The following is a 27,270-nucleotide window of genomic DNA, read 5'->3' as shown; positions in this document are numbered from 1 at the left end:
GATGATGCAGCTGCAAGCCAAGGGACGGCCAGGTTTACCAGAAAGCCACCAAAGGCTGGGAAGACGCAATGAAAGATCCCCCTTTGGGATTCAGAGGGATTCTGAATTCATGGCATTCAGAGGGAATTCATGGCTTTGCTGACACCCTGAATGTGGACTTCTAGCCTCCAAAATTGAGACAATAAATTCCTGTTGTTTGAAGCCACCCAGCTAGTGGTAGCCCTAAGGAGTCCTAGGAAATGAATACAACACCATATCACTTCCAACACTAAAATGCATATGTATGTGCTGATTGACCGAAATGAATCTAACGGGAAAAAAAACCCCAGAACTGGAGTTGGCCATTTTGCTATGTGAGATCATAACTGACCTTAGTGGAGCTTAAAACATATCCATTTTTAGGCGGTAAAAAGTACACCTTTCTCTACCCATATACCCATATATTAGTGCATTTATAATTGTTACATCTTCGTAAGGAAGGTATCTACTAGAAAATCTAGAATAAATTTTTGCAGACTGAGAATGGCTCACCGATGAAAATAATATGAATGGTGCTGTTCTGTGACAACCTTGATAAATTTCCAAACTCTGTAGGTGTTTGGATAACTCCAGTCTCGGTGAAATTGTGATAGCAATAGTAGACCCTATGTTTGTCCCATAGTACTAATTCTGGAAGTGCTGAATATAGAAAATGTGCATTTACAAAAGTGTCACTAGGGACATCTAATGCAAAGTCTTGGTTCATCCACTGCTCTGTATCTTCATTATATATTACCACATAAATCTTTTTGTTGACTGTGCATGCAGAGCAGTAACTTAATAACAAGGCAATCTCCAAAGGGTGTCCTGGATACTCAACATTGTGTATAGTTAGTGTATCGGTTGGTGATATATTTAGAAGGCTTTTCAGTTTTTCAGTAGTCATTATTTTCATAAATCTAAGAAGAGGATATCCAAGATAAAGTTCACTTTTGGTCCAGACTGCGAAGATACTTCTTATTTTACTCTGTAACAAAATGGAAAATAAAGATCTTTTGTTTTAGGGATGGTCCTTACAATTCCTGTCTTCTAATTTGCTATATTTAAAAATAAAATGTAGTAACTATTAAGGTTTGACTCTTAGTGTATTTCTGAATAATACTCCAGGCATTGAAATACATGACATGGAAATATGTCATATTATATATATTCATAAATATAAGTTATTTCAGTAATTTTATTCTTTATCTGTAGACATAATTAATTTTAATTCCCTTTTAAATCCCCAGAGAATATCAGCCTTCTCTTTTCTTATGTATTTATCCACTCTGGCCAGGAGTGCCTTTTTGATGTTCACTACGGTCAAGATATAAAGACACTTCAAACATGAAGTTATTTTTGGAATTATAGCTTCCTTGGATATGAGATCAAGAGAAGAGAGAACTTAAAACTTTGGATCAATACTACCCTTTTATGAACACAGGCTGTTAGAGAGACTGCTGTGTCTGAAATTCAGTGGGCCTAATTTCATTTTGCAAGCCAAGATCCCTCTTCTCCCCTGTCTCTTCTTCCCAATTGTTTCTAATTCTTAGAGATTTTTACTTAATATGTAACTTCTATTTCCATGACTGTCAAAAGGAGTCTCTTGGGCACATAGTGATAAAATGTCGACACTACCCAAGCAATCTACACATTCAATGCAACCCCTATCAAAATAACACCAGCATTCTTCACAGAGCTAGAAGAAACAATCCTAAAACTTGTATGGAACCAGAAAAAACTCTGAATAGCCAAAGCAATCTTGAAAAAGAAAAGCAAAGCTGGAGGCATCACAATTCAAGACTACAAATAGTGCTACAAAGCTGTCATCATCAAGACAGTATGGTACTGGCACAAGAACAGACACAATGGAACAGAATTAGAGAACCCAGAAATGGACCCACAAACGTATGGCCAACTAATCTTTGACAAAGCAGGAAAGAATATCCAATGGAAAAAAGACAGTCTCTTCAGCAAGTGGTGCTGGGAAAACTGGACAGCAACATGCAGAAGAATGAACCTGGACCACTTTCTTACACCATACACTCAAATCCATAAACTCAAAATGGATGAAAGACCTAAACATAAGACAGGAAGCCATCAAAAGCCTTGAGGAGAAAACAAGCAACAACCCCTTTGACCTCAGCTGCAGCAACTTCTTACTTGACATTTCTCCAAAGGTAAGGAAAACAAAAGCAAAAATGAACTATAGGGACCTCATCAAGATATAAAGTTTCTGCACAGCAAACGAAACAATCAGCAAAACTAAAAGGCAACCGAAGGAATGGGAAAAGAAATTTGTAAATGACATATCAGATAAAGGGTTAGTATTCAAAATCTATAAAGAACTTATCGAACTCAACACCCAAAAAACAAACAATCCAGTGAAGAGATGGGCAAAAGACACGAATAGATGCTTCTCCAAAGAAGACATCCAGATGGCTGACAGACACATGAAAAAATCCTCAACATCATCCATCATTGGAGAAATACAAATCAAAACCACAATGAGATACCACCTCACACCTGCCAGAATGGCTAACATTAACAACACAGGCAACAACAGATGTTGGCAAGGATGCAGAGAAAGAGGACAACTTTTGCACTGCTGGTAGGAATGCAAACTGGTGCAGCCACTCTGGAAAACAGTATGGAGGTTCCTCAAAAACTTAAAAATAGAACTACCCTATGACCCAGCAATTGCACTACTAGGTATTTATCCAAAGGATACATGTATGCTGATTTGAAGGGACACATGCACCCTTCAATGTTTATAGCAGCACTATCAACAATGTTGATATATATGTCAACAATATATATACTCCAATATATATAATGGAGTATTACTCAGCAATCAAAAAGAATGAAATCTTGCCATTTGCAACTACGTAGATGGAACTGGAGGGTATTGTGCTAAGTGAAATAAGTCAGTAAGAGAAAGACAAATCTATGATTTCACTCATATGTGGAATTTAAGATCCAAAACAGATGAACAGAAGGGAAGGGAAGCAAAATTAATATAAAAACAAAGAGGGAGACAAACCATAAGAGACTCTTAAATACAGAGAAAAAACTGAGGGTTGCTGACAGGGTTTGGGTGGGAGGAAGGGCTAAAGAGGTGAGGGGCATTAAGGAGGGCACTTGTTGGGATGAGCACTGGGTTGTTATATGTAAGTGATGAATCACTAAATTTTATTCCTGAAATTATTATTACACTATATGTTAATTAATTTGTATTTAAACTTTAAAAAATTTTTTAAAAAATAAGAAAAAAATAAAAACTTAGAAAAAAAGTCTAGAGCTTGTGTTGCTTAAATGAGTGTGAGATGATCTTCCAAGAGTAAATATATTAGAAACAAAGTGATGAGCCTCTCATAGAAAAGACCCAAGGTTATGCTCATTCTTGGCAGAGGGATGGGAATGGAATCCATCATAAATATGACATATGGGAATTCCAAGGAGCCTCAGCCATGGAATGAGTTTTTACCCACCCACAAACTTTCCCATAGATCTTCACCTAGTGCATAGGTGTAGTAAGCCAAAGGTTTTGGGACAAGGCCAGCGAGCTGAGAGATCCCCTTGAGGCATTCAGGGACTCTCCCAAAAATAAAGCAGTAATCCTCTGAAGACAGGGAGGGGGCAGGCTGCAAGGCAGCAAAGTTGAGAGAAATCCATCTGTACTCTGTATTCTCAGCTACCATAGGCTGGGAGTGGGATATGGGGGTTGAGAGACTCTCCTTCTGAGACATGCTTGGCCTTTACAAAGTGTAAGGCAGCCTCCCTGCCACAACTGGGGACAGGGAAGCATGAGAGAGAGAGAGAGAGAGAGAGAGAGAGAGAGAGAGAGAGAGAGAAAGAGAAAGATCTCCCAATGCCTGAAAATCCCAGGGCAGATGAGGAAAGAGAATTCTTTAGCGATCAAAAAGCTGGCAGCTAGACTATAAAGCAGAGACAGCTGTCCTCGAGTTTGGAAAGGTGGTGGGCCAGTTGTAAAGTATGAAGAGATCCCTGGAATCTTGTCAGTGCAAAGAGCCCAAGTATGGCTAAAGAGGTAATAACTGATAAAAATGCTGAAGGACCTACTGGAAAAGATCGGCAACGCGAGTACAGAGATGGGGAATTTCAGCTGAGATATGTAAATGATAAAAAAGAACAAAGTGAAAATGTTAGAAATAAAAAAAATATGACATCAGGAATAAAAAAATTATTAGACACATTCAAGAGTAAAGTGGGAAAAGCTGAGGGGCTGTGAGCTTGAATACAGGTTAATATACAAACTGAAATACAAAGAAAGAAGTAAACACAAAATGAACAGACTGAGGTCTGTGGGACAATATTAAATGGTGTCATATATGCATTTTTAAACCCCTAGAAGGAGAGGAAAAACAGAATGGTGCAGAAGAAATATTTGAAGAGATAATGTCCAAGAACATCCCCAAATTAATGACTGACATAATCCCAGAAACCCAAGAGACTCAGTTGAACCACAAACAGGATACATACAAAGGAAATCACACCTAACTACTAATGAATAATACATAATAAAAATGCTGAAGACCAAAGATAACGTGCAAATTCTAAAAGCAGCAACAGATAAAAAGACACATTGTATATGTGAGAACAATGGCATGAATGATGGCTGACTTCTTCCCCAAAATGATAGAGGCCATAAGATAATGGAACGATGTCATCATAAATTGCTTTAAAAACAACAAAACCCAGCTGTCATCCTATAATTCTGTATTCAGTGAAAAATACCCTTCAAAAATGAAGGCCAAAAAATAAAGACACCTTTATACAGACAAATGCTGGGAGAACTTGTTGTATAGGAAAATTCAAAGATATTCCTCAGGCAGAAGGGAAATGGATTCAGGAGCAACTCTGGATATGCAAACAGAAATGAAGCATGCCTGGGAGAATATATCCATAAAGACTTATTTTGCCATCAGTTTATACCTATATATCTATATATCTTTATGACAATTGACTATTAATTCATTTATTTACTTTCTTTTTTTTTTTTTTTTTTTTGAGAGAGAGAGAGAGAGAGCACACAAAGTAGGGTAGGGGCAGAGAGAGAGGGAGAGAGAGAATCCCTGTGCTGTCAGCACAGAGCCCAAGGTGGGGCTCGAACTCACAAACCATGAGATCATGACCTGAGCCGAAATCAGTCAGCCACTTAACTGACTGAGCCACCCAGGCCCCCTGAAAATTGACCTTTTTAAAGGAAAAATAGTAACAATATATTTTGAAATTTATAGCATATTTAGAAGTAAAATATGAGATAAGAATATAAAGGGTGGGAGGGATATAAATGGAACCATACAGTCATAAGTTTCTTACACTGTTGTTAAGTATATACTAATTGAAATTAGACTCTGATAAATTAAAGATGATTATTATGGGGCACCTGGGTGGCTCAGTCTGTTGTGCATCAGATTCTTGGTTTTGGCTCAGGTCATAATCCCACAGTTCATGACACTGAGCACTGCATTGGGCTCTGCACTGACAGCAGGAAGCCTGCTTGGGATTCTCTCTCTTTCCCTCTCTCTCGGCCCCTTCCCCACTCATGCATGTGCACGTGCATACATTCTCTCTTAAAATAAATAAATAGCCTTAACAAAAAGATTGTTGTACAGCCAAGTGCAATCACTACAAAGAAGATCTTGAATAAAAAAAAAATGAACACAGTTGAAAACAGAGATACTGAAAAAAACATGATTCCTTCAGAGGACAAGAAGAGAGAAACAAAGGAACAAAGAACATGTGGGGTTACTAGAAAAGAAATACCAAGATGGTAGACTTAACTCCAACCATAGCAGTAGTTATGTTAAATCTAGGTGGACTGAATACTATAATTTTTAAAATATTTTTTTTAATGTTTATTTATTTTTGAGAGAGAGACAGAGACAGAGACAGAGTGCAAACAGGGGAGGGGCAGAGAGAAAGGGAGATACAGAATCTGAAGCAGGCTCCAGGCTTTGAGTGGTCAGAATAGAGCCTTACATGGAGCTCGAACTCGTGAACTCGTGAACTCGTGATCTCACGAGATCATGACCTGAGCCGAAGTCAGACGCTTAACCAACTGAGCCACCCAGGTGCCCCTGAATACTATAATTTTAAAGCATATATTGTCACATTGGAGAAGAAGCAAGATTGCAGTTTATAAGAAGTATGAAGTCACAGACAGATTGATCGTAAAAGGATAAAAATAATGCACCATATAAGCATGAAACATAAGAAAGCTAGTGCATACCCTCTAGAAGAGTTTAGATAATAAAAGATTGGACACACCCAATGTTGGTGAGATGTGGAACAAAATGACAAAAAACTGCCATAAATATTTTATGTTTTAATTACTATAGCCTTGTAATAAATTTTGATGTATGATAGAAGAAATACTTTGCTACCCAACCATTCCAACTCTCAGCTCTTTACTCTTTGATATGTATTTTAGAATCAGTGTACTGAGCTCCACAAAGTAACATTGGGAGTTTGCCTGGAACAGCATCAAATCTATAGATAAATCTGGGAAGAATTGAAAAGCTTAAAATATTCTTTATTCTAATCCATGAACATGGTATAGCTATGTATTCGGATCTAAAAAAAATTAATATTTTTGATAATATTTTATTTTTGTCTCAACCAAGATCTCGTACATTTTTAATGGCATTTGTTTTTGGAAATCTGGAAATTTTTTTGGTTCTCTCTTGAATTTCCATATGACTTTTAGAATCAGCTTCTCAATTTCTATTAGAAGCCTACTGGGATTTTAACTGATGTGTGCTGAATTTCTCAAGCATTGACACCTTAACAGAGTCTTCTCACCCATGAACAGATCTCTCCACTTAAGTCTTTTATTTCACCAGTAATATTTTGTAATGTGTGTGTGTGTGTGTGTGTGTGTGTGTGTTATATGTGTAGCGTGTGCGGTGGTATAATTTTTTTAAGCTTTTAAATTCCAGTGAGTTAACACACAGTGTAATATTAGTTTCAGGTGTACAATATAGTGATTCAACACTTCCGTATATCACCCAGTGCTCATCACTCCTTAATCCCCATCATCTATTTCCATCACCCCTCCACCCACCTCTCTTCTGGTGACCATAAGTTTGTTCTCTATAGTTAAGAGTCTGTTTCTTGGTTTGCCTCTCCTCTTCCCTTTGCTTGTTCGTTTTGTTTCTTAAATTGCACATGAGTGAAATCATACGGTTATTTGTGTTTTGTAGTCTTTAAGTGTGTATACACTTGCACATCTTTTGTCAGAATCATCCCTAAGCTCTTAATATTTTATAATGTACTATAAATAGTATTTCTTAAAGTTTCGATTTATTATTGTTCATTTTTATGCTTGTATATTTCCTATGCAAAATTAAATTGCATATTTCATATGGAAATAAAATTGAGTTTTTATATTGATCTTGTAAACTGCAATCTTAGTAAACATATTTATTAGCCCTGATGGGTTTCTTGTATATTCTGTAACCTCTTCTACATCTAATGATGCTGTTTGGTAATAAAGACAGTTTCACTCTTCCTTTCCAATGTACGTGCCTTTGTTTCTTGACTCATTGCACCTACTAGAATGGCCAGCACAATGTTGAATAGAAGTAATAGGAGCACACATTCTTGCCTTGTTCCTTATTTTAAGCAAGGAAGGCAAGAAAAAAAAAGAAATAAAGAATATATAGTGTTAATAGAAAATAGATACCAAAATGGTAGACTTAAACCCAACCACAGCAATAACTGCATTAAATCTAAGTGGGCTAGTCTTTTACCATCATGTGCAATGTTAGCCATTGATTTTATATGAGTGTCCTGTGTTAAGTTGAAGAAATTCCTTCCTATTCCTATTTTGCTGATTGTTAAAATCAATTGTGTATATTGGATGTTGTCAAGTGCTTTTCTGTGTCTATTGAAATGATCATATGGTTTTTCTTTTGTTGTTTTCTAATATGGTAAATCGTGTTGATTGATTTTCTAATGTAAACCACTCTTTCATTCCTGAACTAAAACCCTACCTGTGCATGATATATTTTTCCTTTCTATATATTGTTGGATCTAGTTTGCTAAAATTTTGCCTAGAAGTTTAAAATTTTGTTTATGAGAGATATAGCTATGTAGTTTTATATTTTTCTAATATGTTATTCTTGGTTGTAGTATCAGACAAGCTGCTCCATGGAATCAATTGAAAAGTATTACTCCCTCTTCAATTTTCTGAAGTTTAGAACTGGCATCATTTATTTTTAAAATATATAGCAGGACACTGATGAAATCCTCCTGGCCTGGAGGTTTCTTTGTGGGAAGGTTTTTAAATAACAAATTCAATTTCTTTGATTGATGTAAGAGTATTCATGTCATCTGTTTCTTCTTTAGTTTTTTTTAATGTTTATTCTTTTTTTTTACTTTTTTTTTATTTAAAAAAATTTTTTTTAACATTTATTCATTTTTGAGAGACAGAGAGACACAGAGCATGAGTGGGGAAGGGGCAGAGAGAGGGAGACACAGAATCGGAAGCAGGCTCCAGGCTCTGAGCCATCAGCCCAGAGCCTGACGCGGGGGCTCGAACTCACGGACCGCGAGATCGTGACCCAAGCTGAAGTCAGCTGCTTAACCGACTGAGCCACCCAGGCGCCCCTAATGTTTATTCTTAAAAGAGAGAGACAGAGCATGAATGGGGGAGGGGCAGAGATAGAGAGGGAGACACAGAATCTGAAGCTGGCTCCAGGCTCTGAGCTGAGAGTACAGAGCCCAACGTGGGGCTCAAACTCACGAACTGCAAGATCATGACCTGAGCCAAAGTTGGACGCTTACCCAACTGAGCCACCCAGGCACCCCTATCATCTGTTTCTTCTTAAGGAGGCTTTGGTAGTTTGTGTCTTTCAAGTAACTTGTCCATTTTATGGTTTTGAATGTGTTTTAGATTCTTTTTAACTTTGTATTTACAGTTGTTTGTAACATTGTTTTACTGTCTTTTTAGCAGCAGCAGACTTTGCACCAATTCCACTTCTTTCAGTCTCAATATTGGCAATTTGTGTCTTCTCTTTTTTGTTTTATCCTCAGTCAGTCTGGCTAAAGACTTGCCAATTTTATGGATCTTCTCAATGAATCAGCTTTTTGGTTTTGTTGATTTTCTCTGTAGGTTTTCTGTTTTTATTTTGCTTTGTTTTTCTTAATGCCATTAATTTACCCAATGATTTTTTTTTATTTCCTTTCTTCTGTTTACTTTTGGTTGAAATCATTTCTGGTTTCTTAAAGTGGAAGCAGAGATCATGGATTTGAGATATTTCTTCTTTTGTAATATAGAGGATTAATATTATAAATTTCCCTCTAAGTATCTCTTCAGTAGCATCCCACCAATTTTGACATATTCTGTTTCCATTGTCTTTCAGTTCAAAACAGTTTGTTTCTTTCAGTTTAAAAAGTGTTTATTTATTTTGAGAGAGAGAAAGCATGAGCAGTGGAGGGGCATGGGGGGGGGGGGGGGAGAGAATCCCAAGCAGGCTCCACACTGTCAGTGCAGAGCCCAACACAGGGCCCTAACTCATGGACCCTGAGATCATGACCTGTGCTGAAATCAAGAGTCTGATGCTTAGCCAACTGAGTCACCCAGGTGCCCATAGTTCAAAACACTTTCTAATTCGTTTTTAAAATTTGTTCTTTCTTTAAAATATATTACAAAGCTGTAGTAATCAAGACAGTATGGTATAAGCCCCAAAATAGACATAGATCAATGGAACAGAATAGAAAACCCAGAAATGAATCCACAGCTATATGGACTATTAATCTTTGACAAAGCAGGAAAGAATGTCCAATGCAAAAAAACCCAGTCTCTTCATCAAATGGTGTTGAGAAAACTGGACAGTGACATGCAGAAGAATGAACCTGGACCACTTTCTTATACCACACACAAAAATAAATTTAAAATGAGGACCTAAATGTGAAACAGGAAACCATTAGAATCCTAGAGGAGAACACGGGCAGTAACCTCTTTTACATTGGCATAGCAACTTCTTACTAGATAGGTCTCTTAAGGCAAGAGAAACAAAAGCAAAAATAAACTATTGGGACTTTATCAAAATAAAAACCTCTGCAGAGCCAAGGAAACAATAAGTAAAACTAAAAGACAACCTATGGAATGGGAGAGGATATTTGCAAATGACATATCTGATAAAGTGTTAGTATCCAAAATATCTAAAGAACTTATCAAACTCAACATCCAAAAAACAAATAATCCAGTGAAGAAATGGGAAAAAGACATGAATAGACACTTCTCCAAAGAAGACATCCAGATGGCCAAACTCCACATGAAAAAATGCTCAACATCAGTTATTATCAGGGAAATACAAATCAAAACCACAATGAGATACAACCTCACACCTGTCAGAATGGCTAACATTAAGAACTCAGGCAACAACAGATGTTGGCGAGGCTGCAGAAAAAGAGGCTCTCTTTTGCATTGTTGGTGGGAATGCAAGCTGGTGCAGCCACTGTGGAAAACAGTATGGAGGTTCCTCAAAAAATTAAAAATAGAACTACCGTATGCCCCAGCAATTGCACTACTAGGTATCTATCCAAGGGATACAGGTGTGCTGTTTTGAAGGGGCATACGCACCCCAATGTTTATAGCAGCGCTACCAACAGTAGCCAAAGTATGGGAAGAGCCCAAATGTCCATCGATGGATGAATGGATAAAGAAGACGTGGTGTATATATACAATGGAGTATTACTTGGCAATCAAAAAGAATGAAATCTTGCCATTTGCAACTACGTGGATAGAACTAGAGGGTATTATGCTAAATGAATTAGTCAGAGAAAGACAAATATCATGTGACTTCACTCATGTTAAGACTTTAAGATCCAAAACACATGAACGGAAGGGAAGGGAAGCAAAAGTAATATAAAAACAGGGAGGGGGACAAAACAGACTCTTAAATATGGAGAACAAACAGAGGGTTGCTGGAGAGGCTGTGGGAGGGGGGATGGGCTAAATGGGTAAGGGGCATTAAGGAATCTACTTCTGAAATCATGGTTGCACTATATGCTAACTAACTTGGGTGTAAATTAAAAAATAAAAATTTTAAAAATTAAAAAAAAATGGGCAGAAGACATGAATAGACATTTCTTCAAAGAAAACATGCCAATGGCCAACAGACACATGAAAAGATGCTCAACATCACTTATCATCAGGGAAATGCAAATCAAAACTACAAGGAGATATCACCTCACACCTGTCAGAATGTCTAAAATATTTTATTCACTATATTGTCAAAAAGAAAAGTTAATCCAATTTTGAGAGCACATGATACCTTTGGGTAAAATAGTTTTCTGGGCCTTTTGCCCACATCGAGGTAAAACAAAACTCTCATAATATAATTAAATGACTCTGCATAATAACAACCAAGATTTATTTCATTCTTTGTTGTTGGAAATGCATCTCTAAACAGACGCTTCTGCAAATTTAGGTTAGGAAGATGGTTTTACTTACCACCAAAAATAAAATAGCTCTGCAAAATCTGCATAGTATAGTCTCTTTTATATCATGGAATTAAGTGATATGGTGAATTTGTCTAAATGTGTAAGTCTAATATACATATATATATATATATAATCTTTTACTAACCTTTAATAAATGTCTGGCCCAACACCATTTTCTTGAGGTAATGCCAATAATTCCACCATCAGGAAGATTTTCATTTCTTCCCAGTCTTTTGAACGCAGTAAAAGTTTTGATGTAAAGAATACCATTTATTAGAAAAAATATTCCATCCCATGATATGTTCACATCAGACACGTTGTGTCTCTCATCGTCAGTCAAAATGTTTGGAGGCACTCTGATTCTGGTCCAAGTACGGAATGAATCATTTGTTTGAAAGGTCTCCATATCAGCTACCACCACAACCGATGAAAGAACACAAGTAGCCCAGGCTAATATTAACTGACTACCTTGCGGTGAAGTGATTGGTAAAGAGTCAGGAATCTCGGGCATTGTCAACAAAGGGAAGGTCAGCAGGAAAAGAACATCTGCAATAAAGCAGTCTTGAAAAGCCACTTGATTTCCTTTAATTTCCTTTAGCACATCATCTGTTGTCATTGGCACTGAAATATGCCAGGTCCTAAGAAGAAGAAGAATATGAAAATTAAAAATATAAAAATTAAATATAAAAAATTATGTATATAAAATATTAGAATTAAGTGTAGAAATTATAAACATAGAATGTATAAAAATGTAATGGCCTCTCTTCTCATCCATTTTGTACACTACTGACATTTATCATCTTTAAAAAAATTTTATTTTTATCAACATAAATCTGGGTGAAACAAATTAAATAGCACTAAAAGGCTACCCCTGCCCCATTTCTCCACATTCTTCACTCTTGTTCCCAAAGGAAAACAATCTGGACTCTTACAGCTCTCTCATTTGCAGTGTGTCTCCAAATTCTCAAATATTCTTATGCTTCTCTCTTAATATATAATTTTTACACATTATCTATTGGCTTCTTATATGACAGATGAAGATGTATTGCTCATAAAGTTTAACTACCCATATGTCTCTTCTCCAACATCACAGTGTTTAGCTAAACCTATAGGGTTTACATTGTTTTACTATGTAAATATTGTTTACTACTGAGCCAGTTATTGTACTATAATTACATCTTCACATATACACATATATATTCATAATCCTTCTCCTAGAGTTAATAATTATTTGATTTTGAAAATCTGTTGTTTCCTAAGTGTGCCAGGAGGTGAAATGGTGCTTCCTAATATTTTCCATGTGGTAAAGACAGGTCATCTAGTACTTGTTCATTTCATAACTCTCTGGGCTGAAGGCACCATGTTCTCAGTCCAGAGCTTTGATCTTTCTGGTTTGGCTAAAGCACATCCTTCAGTACCTCTCTGTGAAAGTATAAAATTGAACATAAAAAATATATATGAATGTGAAATATGAACGTACATTCATGTATATGTGAATAGAAAATATATGAACATAAAATTTTAAGACCCCCGAATATCTGAAAATATTTTACACACCTACTGGATAAATTAGGCAGAGACTTCAGAGCTCTGAGGGCATCTTCTCCCTTCTTTTTGTATTAAAGTTTACTAATGAAAAGCCAGATGATACACTGATTCTTGCTATTATTTAAATGGGTTGCCTTTCTTTAAGATTTTAGGATCTCCCCCTTTTTTTCTTGGTATTCTATTATTGAACAGGGCTGGGTCTATCTTTTGAGTGGACATACAGAGGAATTTGTGAAAACAAGCATTCTACCATGAATCTCAGAAGTCGTGAAAAATTCCAAGGAGAGTTTCTTAGCAGGACAATCGAGGAGATGTCGGGTTGTAGATGTTCAGTGAACATCTCTTGAGTTTTCTATGTCCTCAGTGAATACATACCTGGGTGATGGCATTCTGCCCACTCGGACTGTGGTCCTAGCAGGTCAAGGCAGCCCATGTTGGGGCATTTGTAGGGTTATCACCAAATCACCATGCTGCCATGACACTCAATGCAATTACTGTTTTTGGCAAGCCACACTACTGACTCGGTAACATCAATTTCAAGTACGATTTCTAAAATCATCATGGGGTGCCTGGGTGGCTCATTGGTTAAGCATCTGACTCTTGATTTCAGCTCAGGTCATGATCTCATGGTTTGTGAGTTCAAGCCCCACCTCAGGCTCTGCACTAACAGTGCACAGCCTGCCTGGGATTCTCTCTCTCTCCCTCTCTCTTTGCCCCTTCCCCACTTTCTCTCTCTCTCTCTCTCTCAAAATAAATAAATAAACATAAAAAAATCATCAGTACCATTTTGTTACATTGTCATATATATACACACACACACGTATATATATAAATATAAATATATTATTCTATATATAATAATAATTTCATATGTGTATAGCCCCATTATAACTAAGCATCGGTGACTATTTTGTTTGAATGGATAACTTCCTATCTACAAGGCCTAGAAAGGAGCCAGCACTCAAGGCCTAGCTAAGACATACTGAGCATTTCAATTTTCTTTTGCCTTATTTTTTTTTTACTGCCTTTATTTTTCTTTCTTTCTTTCTTTCTTTCTTTCTTTCTTTCTTTCTTTCTTTCTTTCTTTCTTTCTCTATTTCTATATAATTTATTGTCAAGTTAGCTAACTTACAGTACATACAGTGTGCTCTTGGTTTGGGGGGTAGATTGCCGTGATTCATTGCTTACATACAACACCCAGTGCTCATCCCAACAAGTGCCCTCCTCAATGCCCATCACCCATTTCCCAGCCCCCCGTCCCCCTATCAACCCTCAGTTTATTTTCCTCAAGAGTCTCTTATAGTTTGCCTCCCTTTCTGTTTGAAACTATTTTTTCCCCTTCCCTTCCCCCCGTGGTCTTCTGTTAAATTTCTCAAGTTCCACATATGAGTGAAAACATATGATATCTGTCTTTTTTATAACTGACTTATTTCACTTAGCATCATACCCTCCAGTTCCATCCATGCTGTTACAAATGGCAGGATTTCATTCCTTCTGATTGCCAAGTAGGTATTCCATTGTATATATAAACCACATTTTCAATTTTCCACGTCTATCATTTTGTTTTCAAATGTTTTTTATGGTGATCATACACGTTTCAAAATTCTTTTCTTACTTCTTTCCCATTTTATAACATCTTAATTTCTTTTATGTGTATAATATCTTCTCTTTCTCTGAAGATTTTATACTTTTTTGTGATCTTTTCTTTGGCTCCCTCTATGTGTTGTTTCCTCTGAGTTCTACTGTTCTTTTTATTGATTCAGGTGTCTGACATTCATATTGAAACCTATAATTCTCTGTTAGTCTTTGGTTGTCTAATATTTAAGAGAGAAGTTGTAACAAGCTGTGTGTGGGTCAGCTCTGAGGGACACTTCTTGCTCACCATGTGCTCCATCGTGCTTTTTCCTTTCTGACTCCAATTTAAGTTATTTTAAGTAGGTCTGATCAGTTAACACAAAGAAAACTCCTCTTCTATCTTGCCAGGATATATGCTAGGTTTCCATATTCAGGGAGCAGAGCAGGAGGAAAGAACTGAAGTCACACTGGGGGGTCCCCATCACTTTAGAACTCCCTCTGTGAGCTCTTAATTAATACAATTTCATGCTCTACTAAGTCAGTTACCACTTCTCTCTCTGCTTTCTACTTTCTTGCCTCCCTTCCCATTGCTTCTCCTTCTAGGCTTGCAACTATCTTACTGAGATTATGGGGGAGAGTGGAGATAAACAATTGTATTTAATCTGCCATGTTGTAATTTATCTCCTTTAAACTGAATTTCATTAAGTGCTGTTCTGCTTAGAAACATCAATGGCCCCTTAATTATATCCAGGAAAAAATTCAAGCCATTCCAAATGATTTTCAGGGAATCTCCATATTTTTTCCTATTCAATTTCCCTTGCCATATTATATTTCAAGTGTGTTCTTTCTGTTTGCCTGTCAGAACTATTGGTGCTCTTAATGTCCCGTGGGAGTTCCTCTTCCATTCTCCTGTCTTTATGTTCTACTGTTTTTTAAGTCTTGCTCAAAACTATCTCTTCTATTTTGCTTTCTTGTTTTACTACAAAATGTATCTTTTATAAGGATAACCTTTCCTAAACCCTGATCCTAAACCATCATGTATATGGTATTTTATGGCATCCAAGGCAATATTAAAAAAAAAAATATATATATATATATATATAATATATATATATATAAATATATATATATAATATATATATATATATAAAAACAAGGAGGGGGACAAAACAGAAGAGACTCATATATATGGAGAACAAACTGAGGGTTACTAGAGGGGTTGTAGGAGGGGGGATGGGCTAAATGGGTAAGGGGCATTAAGGAATCTACTCCTGAAATCATTGTTTCACTACATGCTAACTAATTTGGATGTAAAGTAAAAAAAAAAAATGAACCTCTAATATTATATATACACATATTTTCTTTGTGTTTCTTTAAAAATGCCACATATTTAGGGGACACCTGGGTGGCTCAGTCAGTTGAGCATCTGACTTCGGCTCAGGTCATGATCTCACAGTTCATGGGTTTGAGCCCTGTGTCAGACTCTGTGCTGTCAGCTCAGAGCCTGGAGCCTGCTTCGGATTCTGTGTCTCCCTCTCTCTCTCTGTCCCTCCCCCACTCATCTTCTGTCTCATTCTGTCTCTCGAAAATAAATAAACATTAAAAAAATTTTAAAAACCACACATTTAATAATTTTATTATGAATGTATCATATATACAAAAAGAGTATATGATACACACACACATTTAAAGAATAATACTGAGATGAACATCTGTGTATTAATCACCTAGATCAAGAATCAGAACGCTACCCATACCTTAGAAATGCTCCATGTCTCTCCTTCCTCCACTCCTACCTGCTTACACATAAACACTCGCCTGATTTTGTGTTTGCGCTTGTGTTCACATTCCTGTGCTTTTTAAAAATTAGTTTGGGATACATAGACTCTCAGAGGTTTTCCAGGGAAGATGGTGGTGTAGGAGGCCGCTGGGCTCACCACGTCTCGCTGACCACTTAGATTCCACCCACATCTCCCTAAATAACCCAGAAAACCGCCAGAAGACTAGCAGAACGGACTCTCTGGAGCAAGCGTAGACAAGAGGCCCATGGAAGAGGGCAGGAAGGGTGGAGAGGAGGTGCGCACACTACACGGACTGGCTGGAGGAGGCGGGGTGGTGGAAGGGCAGCCAGCCCACCCTGCAAGATAGAACCCCCAAATTCGTCTTGCAAAAGCGGAGGGGTCGGACGGAGTGTGTTCTGACAGCCAGTGGGACTTAACATCTGGAATGTTATAAGTCAACAGCTCTGCTCCAAGAGCAGGAGGGCTAGAGAACAACGAAAGGGAGAGTTGTTGAGCCCCAGAGGACAGAGCTCAGCTTCGCAGGGAACAAAGGCGCTGGCCAGCGCCATCTCCCTCGCCCATCCCCCAGCCAAAATCCCAAAGGGAACTAGTTCCCATCAGGGAACTTGCTTGCACCACGCAAACACCCAATGCTGTGCTTCTGTGGATCCATCTCTCCGGCAGGCCTGCCTCCCCCCCACCTCCTGCCGCCGCCACCACCCCATGCCGCAGGGCCCCTCCCAAAGCGGGTCACCAAAGGCAAAGCGAGCTGAGTCTGCCCCTCCTACCCCTGTGCACCTTGTGGATCCACCCTGGCTAATACACAAGATCCTATAGAAGCAGCACCACAAGCCTGGCAGTGTGCAAGCAGCCCAGACAGGGGCTACACCACTCCACAGTGAGTGCTGCCACTGGGAGAGGGGAAGATAAGGTACACACCAGTCTGACTGTGGCCCCAGCGCTGGGCTGGGGGCAGACATCAGGTCTGACTGCAGCCTCACCCACCAAGGCAATTACTCCAGACAGCACAGGGGAAGAGCCCTGCAGTTCCATGCTACTCCAGGGACTATCCAAAATGATGAAATGGAAGAATTCTCCTCAAAAGAAACTCCAGGAAGTAGCGACAGCTAACAAACTGATCAAAAACAATTTAAGCAATGTAACAGAAAATGAATTTAAAATAATAGTCATAAAATTAATCGTTGGGCTTGAAAAAAGTAGAGAGGACAACAGAGAATCTATTACTACAGAGATCAAGGGACTAAGAAACAGTCAGGAGGAGCTAAAAAATGGTACAAATGAGCTGCAAAATAAAATGGAGGTGACCGCAGCTCAGATTGAAGAGGCAGAGGAGAGAATAGGTGAACTAGATGAGAAAAATGTGGAAAAAGAGGAAGCTGAGAAAAAGAGAGAAAAAAATCCAGGAGTATGAGGGGAGAATTAGAGAACTAAGTAATGCGATAAAACATAATAATGTATGCATAATTGGTATTCCAGAGGAGGAAGAAAGAGAGAAAGGTGCTGAAGGTATACTTGAAGAAATCATAGCTGAGAACTTCCCTGATCTGGGGAAGGAAAAAGGCACTGAAATCCAAGAGGCACAGAGAACTCCCTTCAGACGTAACTTGAATCAATCTTCTGCACGACATATCATAGTGAAACTGGCAAAATACAAGGATAAAGAGAAAATTCTGAAAGCAGCTAGGGATAAACATGCTCTAACATATAAAGGGAGACTGATAAGACTATTGACAGACCTATCTACTGACACTTGGCAGGCCAGAAAGGAGTGGCAGGAAATCTTCAATGTGATGAACAGAAAAAATATGCAGCCGAGAATCCTTTATCCAGCAAGTCTGTCATTCAGAATAGAAGGAGAGATAAAGGTCTTCCCAAACAAACAAAAACTGAAGGAATTCATCACCACTAAACCAGCCCTACAAGAGATCCTAAGGGGATCCTGTGAGTGAAATGTTGCAAGGACGACAAAGTACCAGAGACATCACTACAAGCATGAAACCTACAGACATCACAATGACTCTAAACCCATATCTTTCTATAATAACACTGAATGTAAATGGACTAAATGCTCCAACCAAAAGACGTAGGGTATCAGAATGGATAAAAAAAAACAAGACCCATCTATTTGCTGTCTACAAGAGACTCATTTTAGACCTGAGGACACCTTCAGATTGAAAGTGAGGGGATGGAGAACTATCTATCATGCTACTGGAACTCAAAAGAAAGCTGGAGTAGCCAGACTTAGATCAGACAAACTAGACTTTAAATTAAAGGCTGTCACAAGAGATGAAGAAGGGAATTATATGATAATTACAAGGCCTATCCATCAGAAAGAGCTAACAATTATAAATGTCTATGCGCCAAATACGGGAGCCCCCAAATATATAAAACAATTAATCACAAACATAAGCAACCTTATTGATAAGAATGTGGTAGTTGCAGGGGACTTTAATACTCCACTTACAACAATGGATAGATCATCTAGACACAGGATCAATAAAGAAACAGGGGCCCTGAATGATACATTGGATCAGATGGACTTGACAGGTATATTTAGAACTCTGCATCCCAAAGCAACAGAATATACTTTCTTCTCAAGTGTACATGGAACATTCTCCAAGATAGATCACATACTGGGTCACAAAACAGCCCTTCATAAGTATACAAGAATTGAAATCATACCATGCATATTTCAGACCACAATGCTATGAAGCTTGAAATCACCACAGGAAAAAGTCTGGAAAACCTCCAAAAGCATGGAGGTTAGAGAACACCCTACTAAAGAATGAATGGGTCAACCAGGCAATTAAAGAAGAAATTTAAAAATACATGGAAACAAATGTAAGTGAAAAGACAACAATTCAAATGCTTTGGGATGCAGCAAAGACAGTCCTGAGAGGAAAATACATTGCAATCCAAGCCTATCTCAAGAAACAAGAAAAATCCCAAATACAAAATCTAACAGCACACTTAAAGGAAATAGAAGCAGAACATCAAAGATACCCCAAACCCAGCAGAAGAAGAGAAATAATAAAGATCAGAGCAGAAATAAACAATGTAGAAACTAAAAAAACTGTAGAGCAGATCAATGAAACCAAGAGTTGGTTTTTGAAAAAATAAACAAAATTGATAAACCTCTAGCCAGGCTTCTCAAAAAGAAAAGGGAGATGACCCAAATAGATAAAATCAGGAATGAAAATGGAATTATTACAACCAATCCCTCAAAATACAAGCAATTATCAGGGAATACTATGAAAAATTATATGCCAACAAACTGGACAACCTGGAAGAAATGGACAAATTCCTAAACACCCACACACTTCCAGAACTCAAACAGGAAGAAATAGAAAACTTGAACAGACCCATAACCAGCGAAGAAATTGAATCAGTTATCAAAAATCTCCCAACAAGTAAGAGTCCAGGACCAGATGGCTTCCCAGGGGAATTCTACCAGACATTTAAAGCAGAGACAATACCTATCCTTCTCAAGCTGTTCCAAAAAATAGAAAGGGAAGGAAAACTTCCAGACTCATTCTATTAAGCCAGCATTACTTTGATTACCAAATCAGACAGAGATCCAGCAAAAAAAGAGAACTACAGGCCAATATCCCTGATGAATATGGATGCAAAAATTCTCAATAAGATACTAGCAAATCAAATTCAACAGCATATAAAAAGAATTATTCACCATGATCAAGTGGGATTCATTCCTGGGCTGCAGGGTTGGTTCAACATTTGCAAATCAATGTGATATATCATATTAATAAAAGAAAAGAAGCATATGATCCTGTAAAATTGATGAAGAAAAAGCATTTGACAAAATTCAGCATCCTTTCTTAATAAAAACCCTCGAGAAAGTCGGGATACAAGAAACATACTTCAACATCATAAAAGCCATTTATGAAAAGCCCACAGCTAATATCATTCTCAATGGGGAAAAACTGAGAGCTTTCCCCCTGAGATCAGGAACACGACAAGGATGTCCCCTCTCATCGCTGTTGTTTAACATAGTGTTGGAAGTGCTAGCATCAGCAGTCAGACAACAAAAGGAAATCAAAGGCATCAAAACTGGCAATATGAAGTTAAGCTTTCACTTTTTGAAGATGACATGATATCATACGTGGAAAATCCGATAGACTCCACCAGAAGTCTGCTAGAACTGATAGATGAATTCAGCAAAGTCGCAGGATACAAAATCAATGTACAGAAATCAGTTGCATTCTTATACACTAATAATGAAGCAACAGAAAGACAAATAAAGAAACTGATCCCATTCACAATTGCACCAGGAAGCATAAAATACCTAGGAATAAACCTAACCAAAGATGTAAAAGATCTGTATGCTGAAAACTATAGAAAGCTTATGAAGGAAATTGAAGAAGATACACAGAAATGGGAAAACATTCCATGCTCATGGATTGGAAGAATAAATATTGTTAAAATGTCAATACTACCCAAAGCTATCTACACATTCAATGCAATCCCAATCAAAATTGCACCAGCATTCTTCTCGAAGCTAGAACAAGCAATCCTAAAATTTGTATGGAACCACAAAAGGCCCCGAATAGCCAAAGTAATTTTGAAGAAGACCAAAGCAGGAGGGATCACAATCCCAGACTTTAGCCTCTACTACAAAGCTGTCATCATCAGGACAGCATGGTATTGGCACAAAAACAGACACATAGACCAAGGGAATAGAATAGAAACCCCAGAACTAGACCCACAAAAGTATGGCCAACTCATCTTTGACAAAGCAGAAAAGAATATCCAATGGAAAAAAAGACAGTCTCTTTAACCAATGGTGCTGGGAGAACTGGACAGCAACATGCAGAAGGTTGAAACTAGACCACTTTCTCACACCATTCACAAAAATAAACTCAAAATGGATAAAGGACCTGAATGTGAGACAAGAAACCATCAAAACCCTAGAGAAGAAAGCAGGAAAAAACCTCTCTGACCTCAGCCACAGCAATTTCTTACTTGACACATCCCCAAAGGCAAGGGAATTAAAAGCAAAAATGAACTATTAGGACCTCATGAAGATAAAAATCTTCTGCACAGCAAAGGAAACAATCAACAAAACTAAAAGGCAACCAACGGAATGGGAAAAGATATTTGCAAATGACATATCGGACAAAGGGCTAGTATCCAAAATCTATAAAGAGCTCACCAAACTCCACACCTGAAAAACAAATAATCCAGGGAAGAAATGGGCAGAAAACATGAATAGACACTTCTCTAAAGAAGACATCCAGATGGTCAACAGGCACATGAAAAGATGCTCCACGTCGCTCCTCATCAGGGAAATACAAATCAAAACCACACTCAGATACCACCTCACACCAGTCAGGGTGGCTAAAATGAATAAATCAGGAGACTACAGATGCTGGCGAGGATGCGGAGAAACGGGAACCCTCTTGCACTGTTGGTGGGAATGCAAATTGGTGCAGCCGCTCTGGAAAACAGTGTGGAGGTTCCTCAGAAAATTAAAAATAGATCTACCCTATGACCCAGCAATAGCACTGCTAGGGATTTACCCAAGGGATACAGGAGTGCTGATGCATAGGGGCACTTGTACCCCAGTGTTTATAGTAGCACTCTCAACAATAGCCAAATTATGGAAAGAGCCTAAATGTCCATCAAGTGACGAATGGATAAAGAAACTATGGTTTATATACACAATGGAATACTACGTGGCAATGAGAAAGAAGGAAATATGGCCTTTTGTAGCAACGTGGATGGAACTGGAGAGTGTTATGTTAAGTGAAATAAGTCATACAGAAAAAGACAGATACGATATGTTTTCACTCTTGTGTGGATCCTGAGACACTTAACAGAAGACCATGGGGGAGGGGAAGAAAAAAAAAGAGGTTAGAGAGGGAGAGAGCCAAAGCATAAGAGACTCTTAAAAATTGAGTACAAACTCATGGGTATTGAGTAGAAAAATCCACTAGTATGGTTAGAGATTCAGAACTCCTCTTTCAGGGGCCACCTAGTGGCTCAGTCGGTTAAGCGACTGACTTCAGCTCAGGTCATTATCTTTCAGTTTGTGGGTTTGAGCCTTGCCTAGAGCTCTGTGCTGACAGCTCAGAGCCTGGAGCCTGCTTCGGATTCTGTGTCTCCCTCTCTCTGCCGTTCCCTTGCTCGTGTTCTGTCTCTCTTTCGCTCTCAAAAATAAATAAACATTAACAACAACAACAACAACCTCCTTTCAGTAATTGACAGATCCAGCAGGCAGAAAATTAGTAAGGACATAACTGAACTGAACAGCACCATTTATCAAGTGTATCTAATTGACAAATAAAGAATATCTCATCCAGCAACAGCAGAATATACATTCGTCTCCAGTTCTCAGGGATCATTCACCATGACACCCCATATCTTGGGTCACAAAACACACCTGAGAAATTTTAAAAAATAGAAATTATACAAAGTATGTACTTAAAATACTACATACTTAAGCTAGAATTCAATAACAGAAAGATAACTGGAAAAAATCCCCAAAGATTTGGAGATTAAACACTTCTAAATAACACATCGGTTAAGGAAGAAATCTGAACTGAAATTTAAAAATATTTTGAATGAAATGCAAGTGAAAAAGTGTTTTGAACAAATGAAAAAAATACAACTTACCAAACTTTGGGGGTTTCAGTGAAAGCAAGGCTTAGAGGGAAATGTATGGCATTAAATGCATATTTAGAAAAGAAGAAAGACCTAAAATCAATACTCTAAGCTTCCACCTTAGAAAACTAGAGGGAAAAAAGCAATATAAACCTAAATCAAACAGAAGAAAAAGATTGCAATGGAAATCAGTAAATTGAAAACAGAAGAATAGAAGAACAACAGAGAAAACCAGATACCCTAATACTTAAACTAGATAAAGATACTACAGGAAAAGTTATAGATCCTTTGACATTACTGGAAAAGTTTCAGATCCATGACCAGATGGGATTTATTCCAGTTATGCAAGGCTGGTTCAGTATTAAAAATCAATTAATATAATCCATCATATCAACAGGTTAAAAAAGAAAAAGTGTATAATCACATCAGTAGATGCAAAAAAAGCATTTGACAAAAATCTCACACCCATTCATGACAAACACTCTCAGCTAAGCAAGCAATGGAGGGGGACTTCCTCATCTTGATAAAGAAGCATCTACAAAAAACCATGCAAAACACTTAATGGTGAGAAACTAGATCCATTCCTCCTAAGAACAAGGCAACAATGTCTCCTCTTACCACTCCTATTCAATATCACACTGGAAGTACTAGCTACCATAGTAAGATAAGACAATGAAATAAAAGGCGTACAGGACTGAGAAGGAAGTAATAAAATGTTCTTTATTTGTAGAGAACATGATTGTCTAAGTAAGTAAATTCCGAAGAACAAACAAAAAAATCCTAGAACTAATAAGCAATGATAGCAAGTTGCAGGATATAAGGTTAATACACAAAAGTCAATTCTCATCTTTTATAAAACCAGTTTACCACATATATGTATTATTAAGCAATATATTCTTTGATTTTTCAAGCTTTGCACCTTATCTAGATGGAATCATTGTGTTTTTATTCTGTGACTTGCTTTTCTCATTCGATGTTGTATTTGTAAAATTTATTTATAACAATTCTGCTACAAATGCACACACTTCCTGGTACTTATGCATGAATTTCTGTAGAATATACACTGTTATTGGAATGGCAAACTATTGGCATGTGCATCTTTAACATTGTGTGATAATGTAAAATTATCCTTCAAATTTGTTGTGCAATGTAAGTGTTCTCATTTTTCCAGTGTGCTATATGTATATGGCCAACCCCAGAGAATAAACTAAGAAAATATTTCAAAAATGCAGCGAAAAAATTAATGTAATTAAATTATTACAGTAGAAAATATTCACTTAATGCAAAAGAAAACAATAAAGGCAAAACAGAGGAACAAAAAAGACATGAGAAATATAGGAAGTAAAAATAAAATGGCAGACATAAATCCAACTATATCAGTAATAACATTAAATGTGAGCAGACTAGGGGCACCTGGGTGGCGCAGTCGGTTAAGCGTCCGACTTCAGCCAGGTCACGATCTCGCGGTCCATGAGTTCGAGCCCCGCGTCGGGCTCTGGGCTGATGGCTCAGAGCCTGGAGCCTGTTTCCGATTCTGTGTCTCCCTCTCTCTCTGCCCCTCCCCCGTTCATGCTCTGTCTCTCTCTGTCCCAAAAATAAATAAACATTGGAAAAAAAATTTTTTTTAAATAAAAAAAATAAATGTGAGCAGACTAAACAGTCCAATGAAATGGCAGGGATTATCAGACTGATAACAAAATAAGTTCCAACTATATGTTGTCCATAGGAGATGCATTTAAGTTTCCAAAATACAAATTTGTTCAAAGTAAATGGTAGAAAAAATATATTATGCAAAGGCAGGCATAGAAAGCTGGACCGGCTATACTAATATTAGAGAAAATAACTTTGAGCAAACAAAAGCAACTTTGAGTAACTTTGAGCAAGCTACAAAAGTAAAGAGGAACATTTTATAATGTCAAGAGTCTGTCTTCTATCAGGAAAGTATAATAATTATAAACATATATGTTGTCATCTGACAATAGAGACCCAAAACACATGAAGTAAAAACTGACAGAATGAAGGGGGAAATAGTCGGAGACTTTGATATACCACCTTAAATAATGGATACAACAACTAGCAGACTACCAACAAAGAAATTGAACACCTAAACAACCCTATATAGCAACAGACCTAACAGACGTCTACAGAACAGTCCACCCAACAATAGTGGACCATACATTCTTCACAAATGGACATAGAAAATTCCCCAGGACAGACTGTACGTTAGGCCATAAAACAATCCTCAATACATATAAGAAAACTGAAATTATACAAAGTAATTTCTCTGAAATTAGATACCATATGACTCACAATTTCGATCCTAGGCACACACTCAGGAGAAATAAAAACATTAGGTCTACACAAAGACTTGTAAGTAAATGTTCACAGCAGCATTATTCATAATAGCTCTAAAGTGGAAAAAAAACCCCTCAAATCTCCATCAACTGAAGAACGAATGTTTTAAAAAGTTGATATATCCATAGAATGGAGTAATATTTGGCAAATTTTGTTCCTTTTTAGGAATGGAATACTGATACATGCGACAACATGGATGAACCCTGAGAACGTTATGCTAACTGAAAGAAGCCAGTCGCAAAAGACTATATATTGAAGGATTCTTGACATGAAATAGCCAAAATAGGCAAATCATAGAGACAGAAAATAGATTAATAGTACCAAGGACTGGGAGGAGGAGGGAATAGGGTTTCTTTTTGAGTTGATAAAGGTGTCCTAGAATTAAGCAGTGGTGACAGTTGCACAACTCCTCAGATATACTAAAAACCATTGAACTGCACACTTTAAAAGGGTGAATCATGTGATAGATGAAGCTCCATAGAGCTGTTTACAGTAGGAAAGAAACAAACGGTACCTATAACTTCCTACCTGCCGGCTATATCAGACAAGCCTCTGGTAGGTTTTATAATGACGGTTTGGTTTTATAATGACGGTTTCTCCTAACTCTCAAAGTTTTACAAAATCAGCAGGAATTTTAGCCCCAGATTATTATGTTTAAAAAATATCTTCTCTGAATGTCACCCTTTACTCACGAACTCAACTTCTTTGCATCGTCTGAAATGCATTGCTTTCTGCTTTCTCGGGTCTCTGCTCAAAGGCCCTTGTATATGTTGCCTCTCTGGAATGTTCCCCCAATTGACTAACTTTTATTTCTTTTCAATAATGCAGATTTCACCTCTTTAGGAAAGTCCTCCTTGATTCCCTTTTATTCAAACCTTCGTTTGTGCACCCTCTGTTCCATTTCTCCTGGGTTCACCTCTATCATAATGTCTATTTGCTTCCTTGTCTCCTCAATCAACGTAAGGTCATTGAGGGCAGGAATTGTATGTTTTAGTTATAAGCACCTTGCCCTGTGCCTAGTGGTAATAGACTCCATGGTCACCTACTAAATAACTTTAAACTGTAACAGATTTTATCCCTCAGGTAGAATTTGTTCTGTGTATGTGTACTGATGGTGGTAATGATTTTGGCATCAGTTAAACCACTGTGGTTCACTTTTCTGAATTGCCAGGAAACGTTTTGAGATATTGACAGGATTTGCCAACATCCAAGGCTAAACTTGGACTAAAGTTTAGCTATTAATATGAAATTATAAAACTATAATCAAGAAGTGTGACTGGCATTTTCTAAGTTGGTAACCAGTTCTGATTATCGCAATTTTTTGTGTGTATCATGAAAGAAGCTACTTGGCAATTACACATAAGATTATTCCATGAAATTTCACTAGGTATTTAGAATTTCGTTTACTTTAAATTTCTGGTAGTTACTTTACAAAAGTTAAAACAAAATTTATGTATGAAGTTTTAAAACAAATTAAATTAAAATTAATGCTTTAATTTCAAAGTTTTAAAATTAAATACCCATTCTTCATTTTACTATCTGGAAAATAAACCTTTCTCTGCAGACTTGTAAATACGGTAGGCTTCTGTCCCAAAGTGGCCAACTGCTTGCTAAGTATTATGGAATTCTGTAAAACAACAAAAAAATTCCTCTTTTTACTTTTCATAGACAAAATTATTCTGAAATTATATCATGATGTACTGAATTTGTTATTTTAGCTAAGACACTATTTATATTTATAGATTTACCACATTTTCAAGATCAGGTTTTTTCTATCATAATGCTTCTTCTCCCATTGAACTTTATGAATTACAAAGAAGTTATAATACCCTTTCCAACATGTTGAAAATAATATACATAATCAGATTCCTGA

The 27,270-nt window shown here is 37.3% G+C and overlaps 1 protein-coding gene across 3 annotated transcripts in view; it reads right to left on the bottom strand.

Annotated features, from left to right (window-relative positions):
• The window catches only part of CATSPERE (catsper channel auxiliary subunit epsilon), a 201,828-nt gene that overhangs the window by 63,390 nt on the left and 111,168 nt on the right, over window positions 1-27,270 (bottom strand). For all 3 annotated transcript variants that reach the window (XR_015245774.1, XM_086693173.1, XM_086693172.1), the window contains 3 exons: window positions 26,918-27,024; window positions 11,642-12,134; window positions 532-1,006 (listed from right to left, as the gene is read on the bottom strand). Coding sequence is in view for 2 of the 3 variants with exons in the window: in XM_086693173.1 (XP_086549299.1) it covers window positions 532-1,006; window positions 11,642-12,134; window positions 26,918-27,024 (1,075 nt within the window). In the remaining variant the exon portion in view is untranslated. The remainder of the gene's footprint in view (window positions 1-531; window positions 1,007-11,641; window positions 12,135-26,917; window positions 27,025-27,270) is intronic.

This window comes from Puma concolor, chromosome E4 (assembly GCF_028749965.1).
Source record: "Puma concolor isolate L17-30 chromosome E4, mPumCon1.1.hap2, whole genome shotgun sequence".
In the NCBI taxonomy this organism is placed as follows: Eukaryota; Metazoa; Chordata; class Mammalia; order Carnivora; family Felidae; genus Puma; species Puma concolor.
Note: the sequence above shows the minus strand (reverse complement) of the source record. Positions and strands in the feature narration are given on the sequence as shown.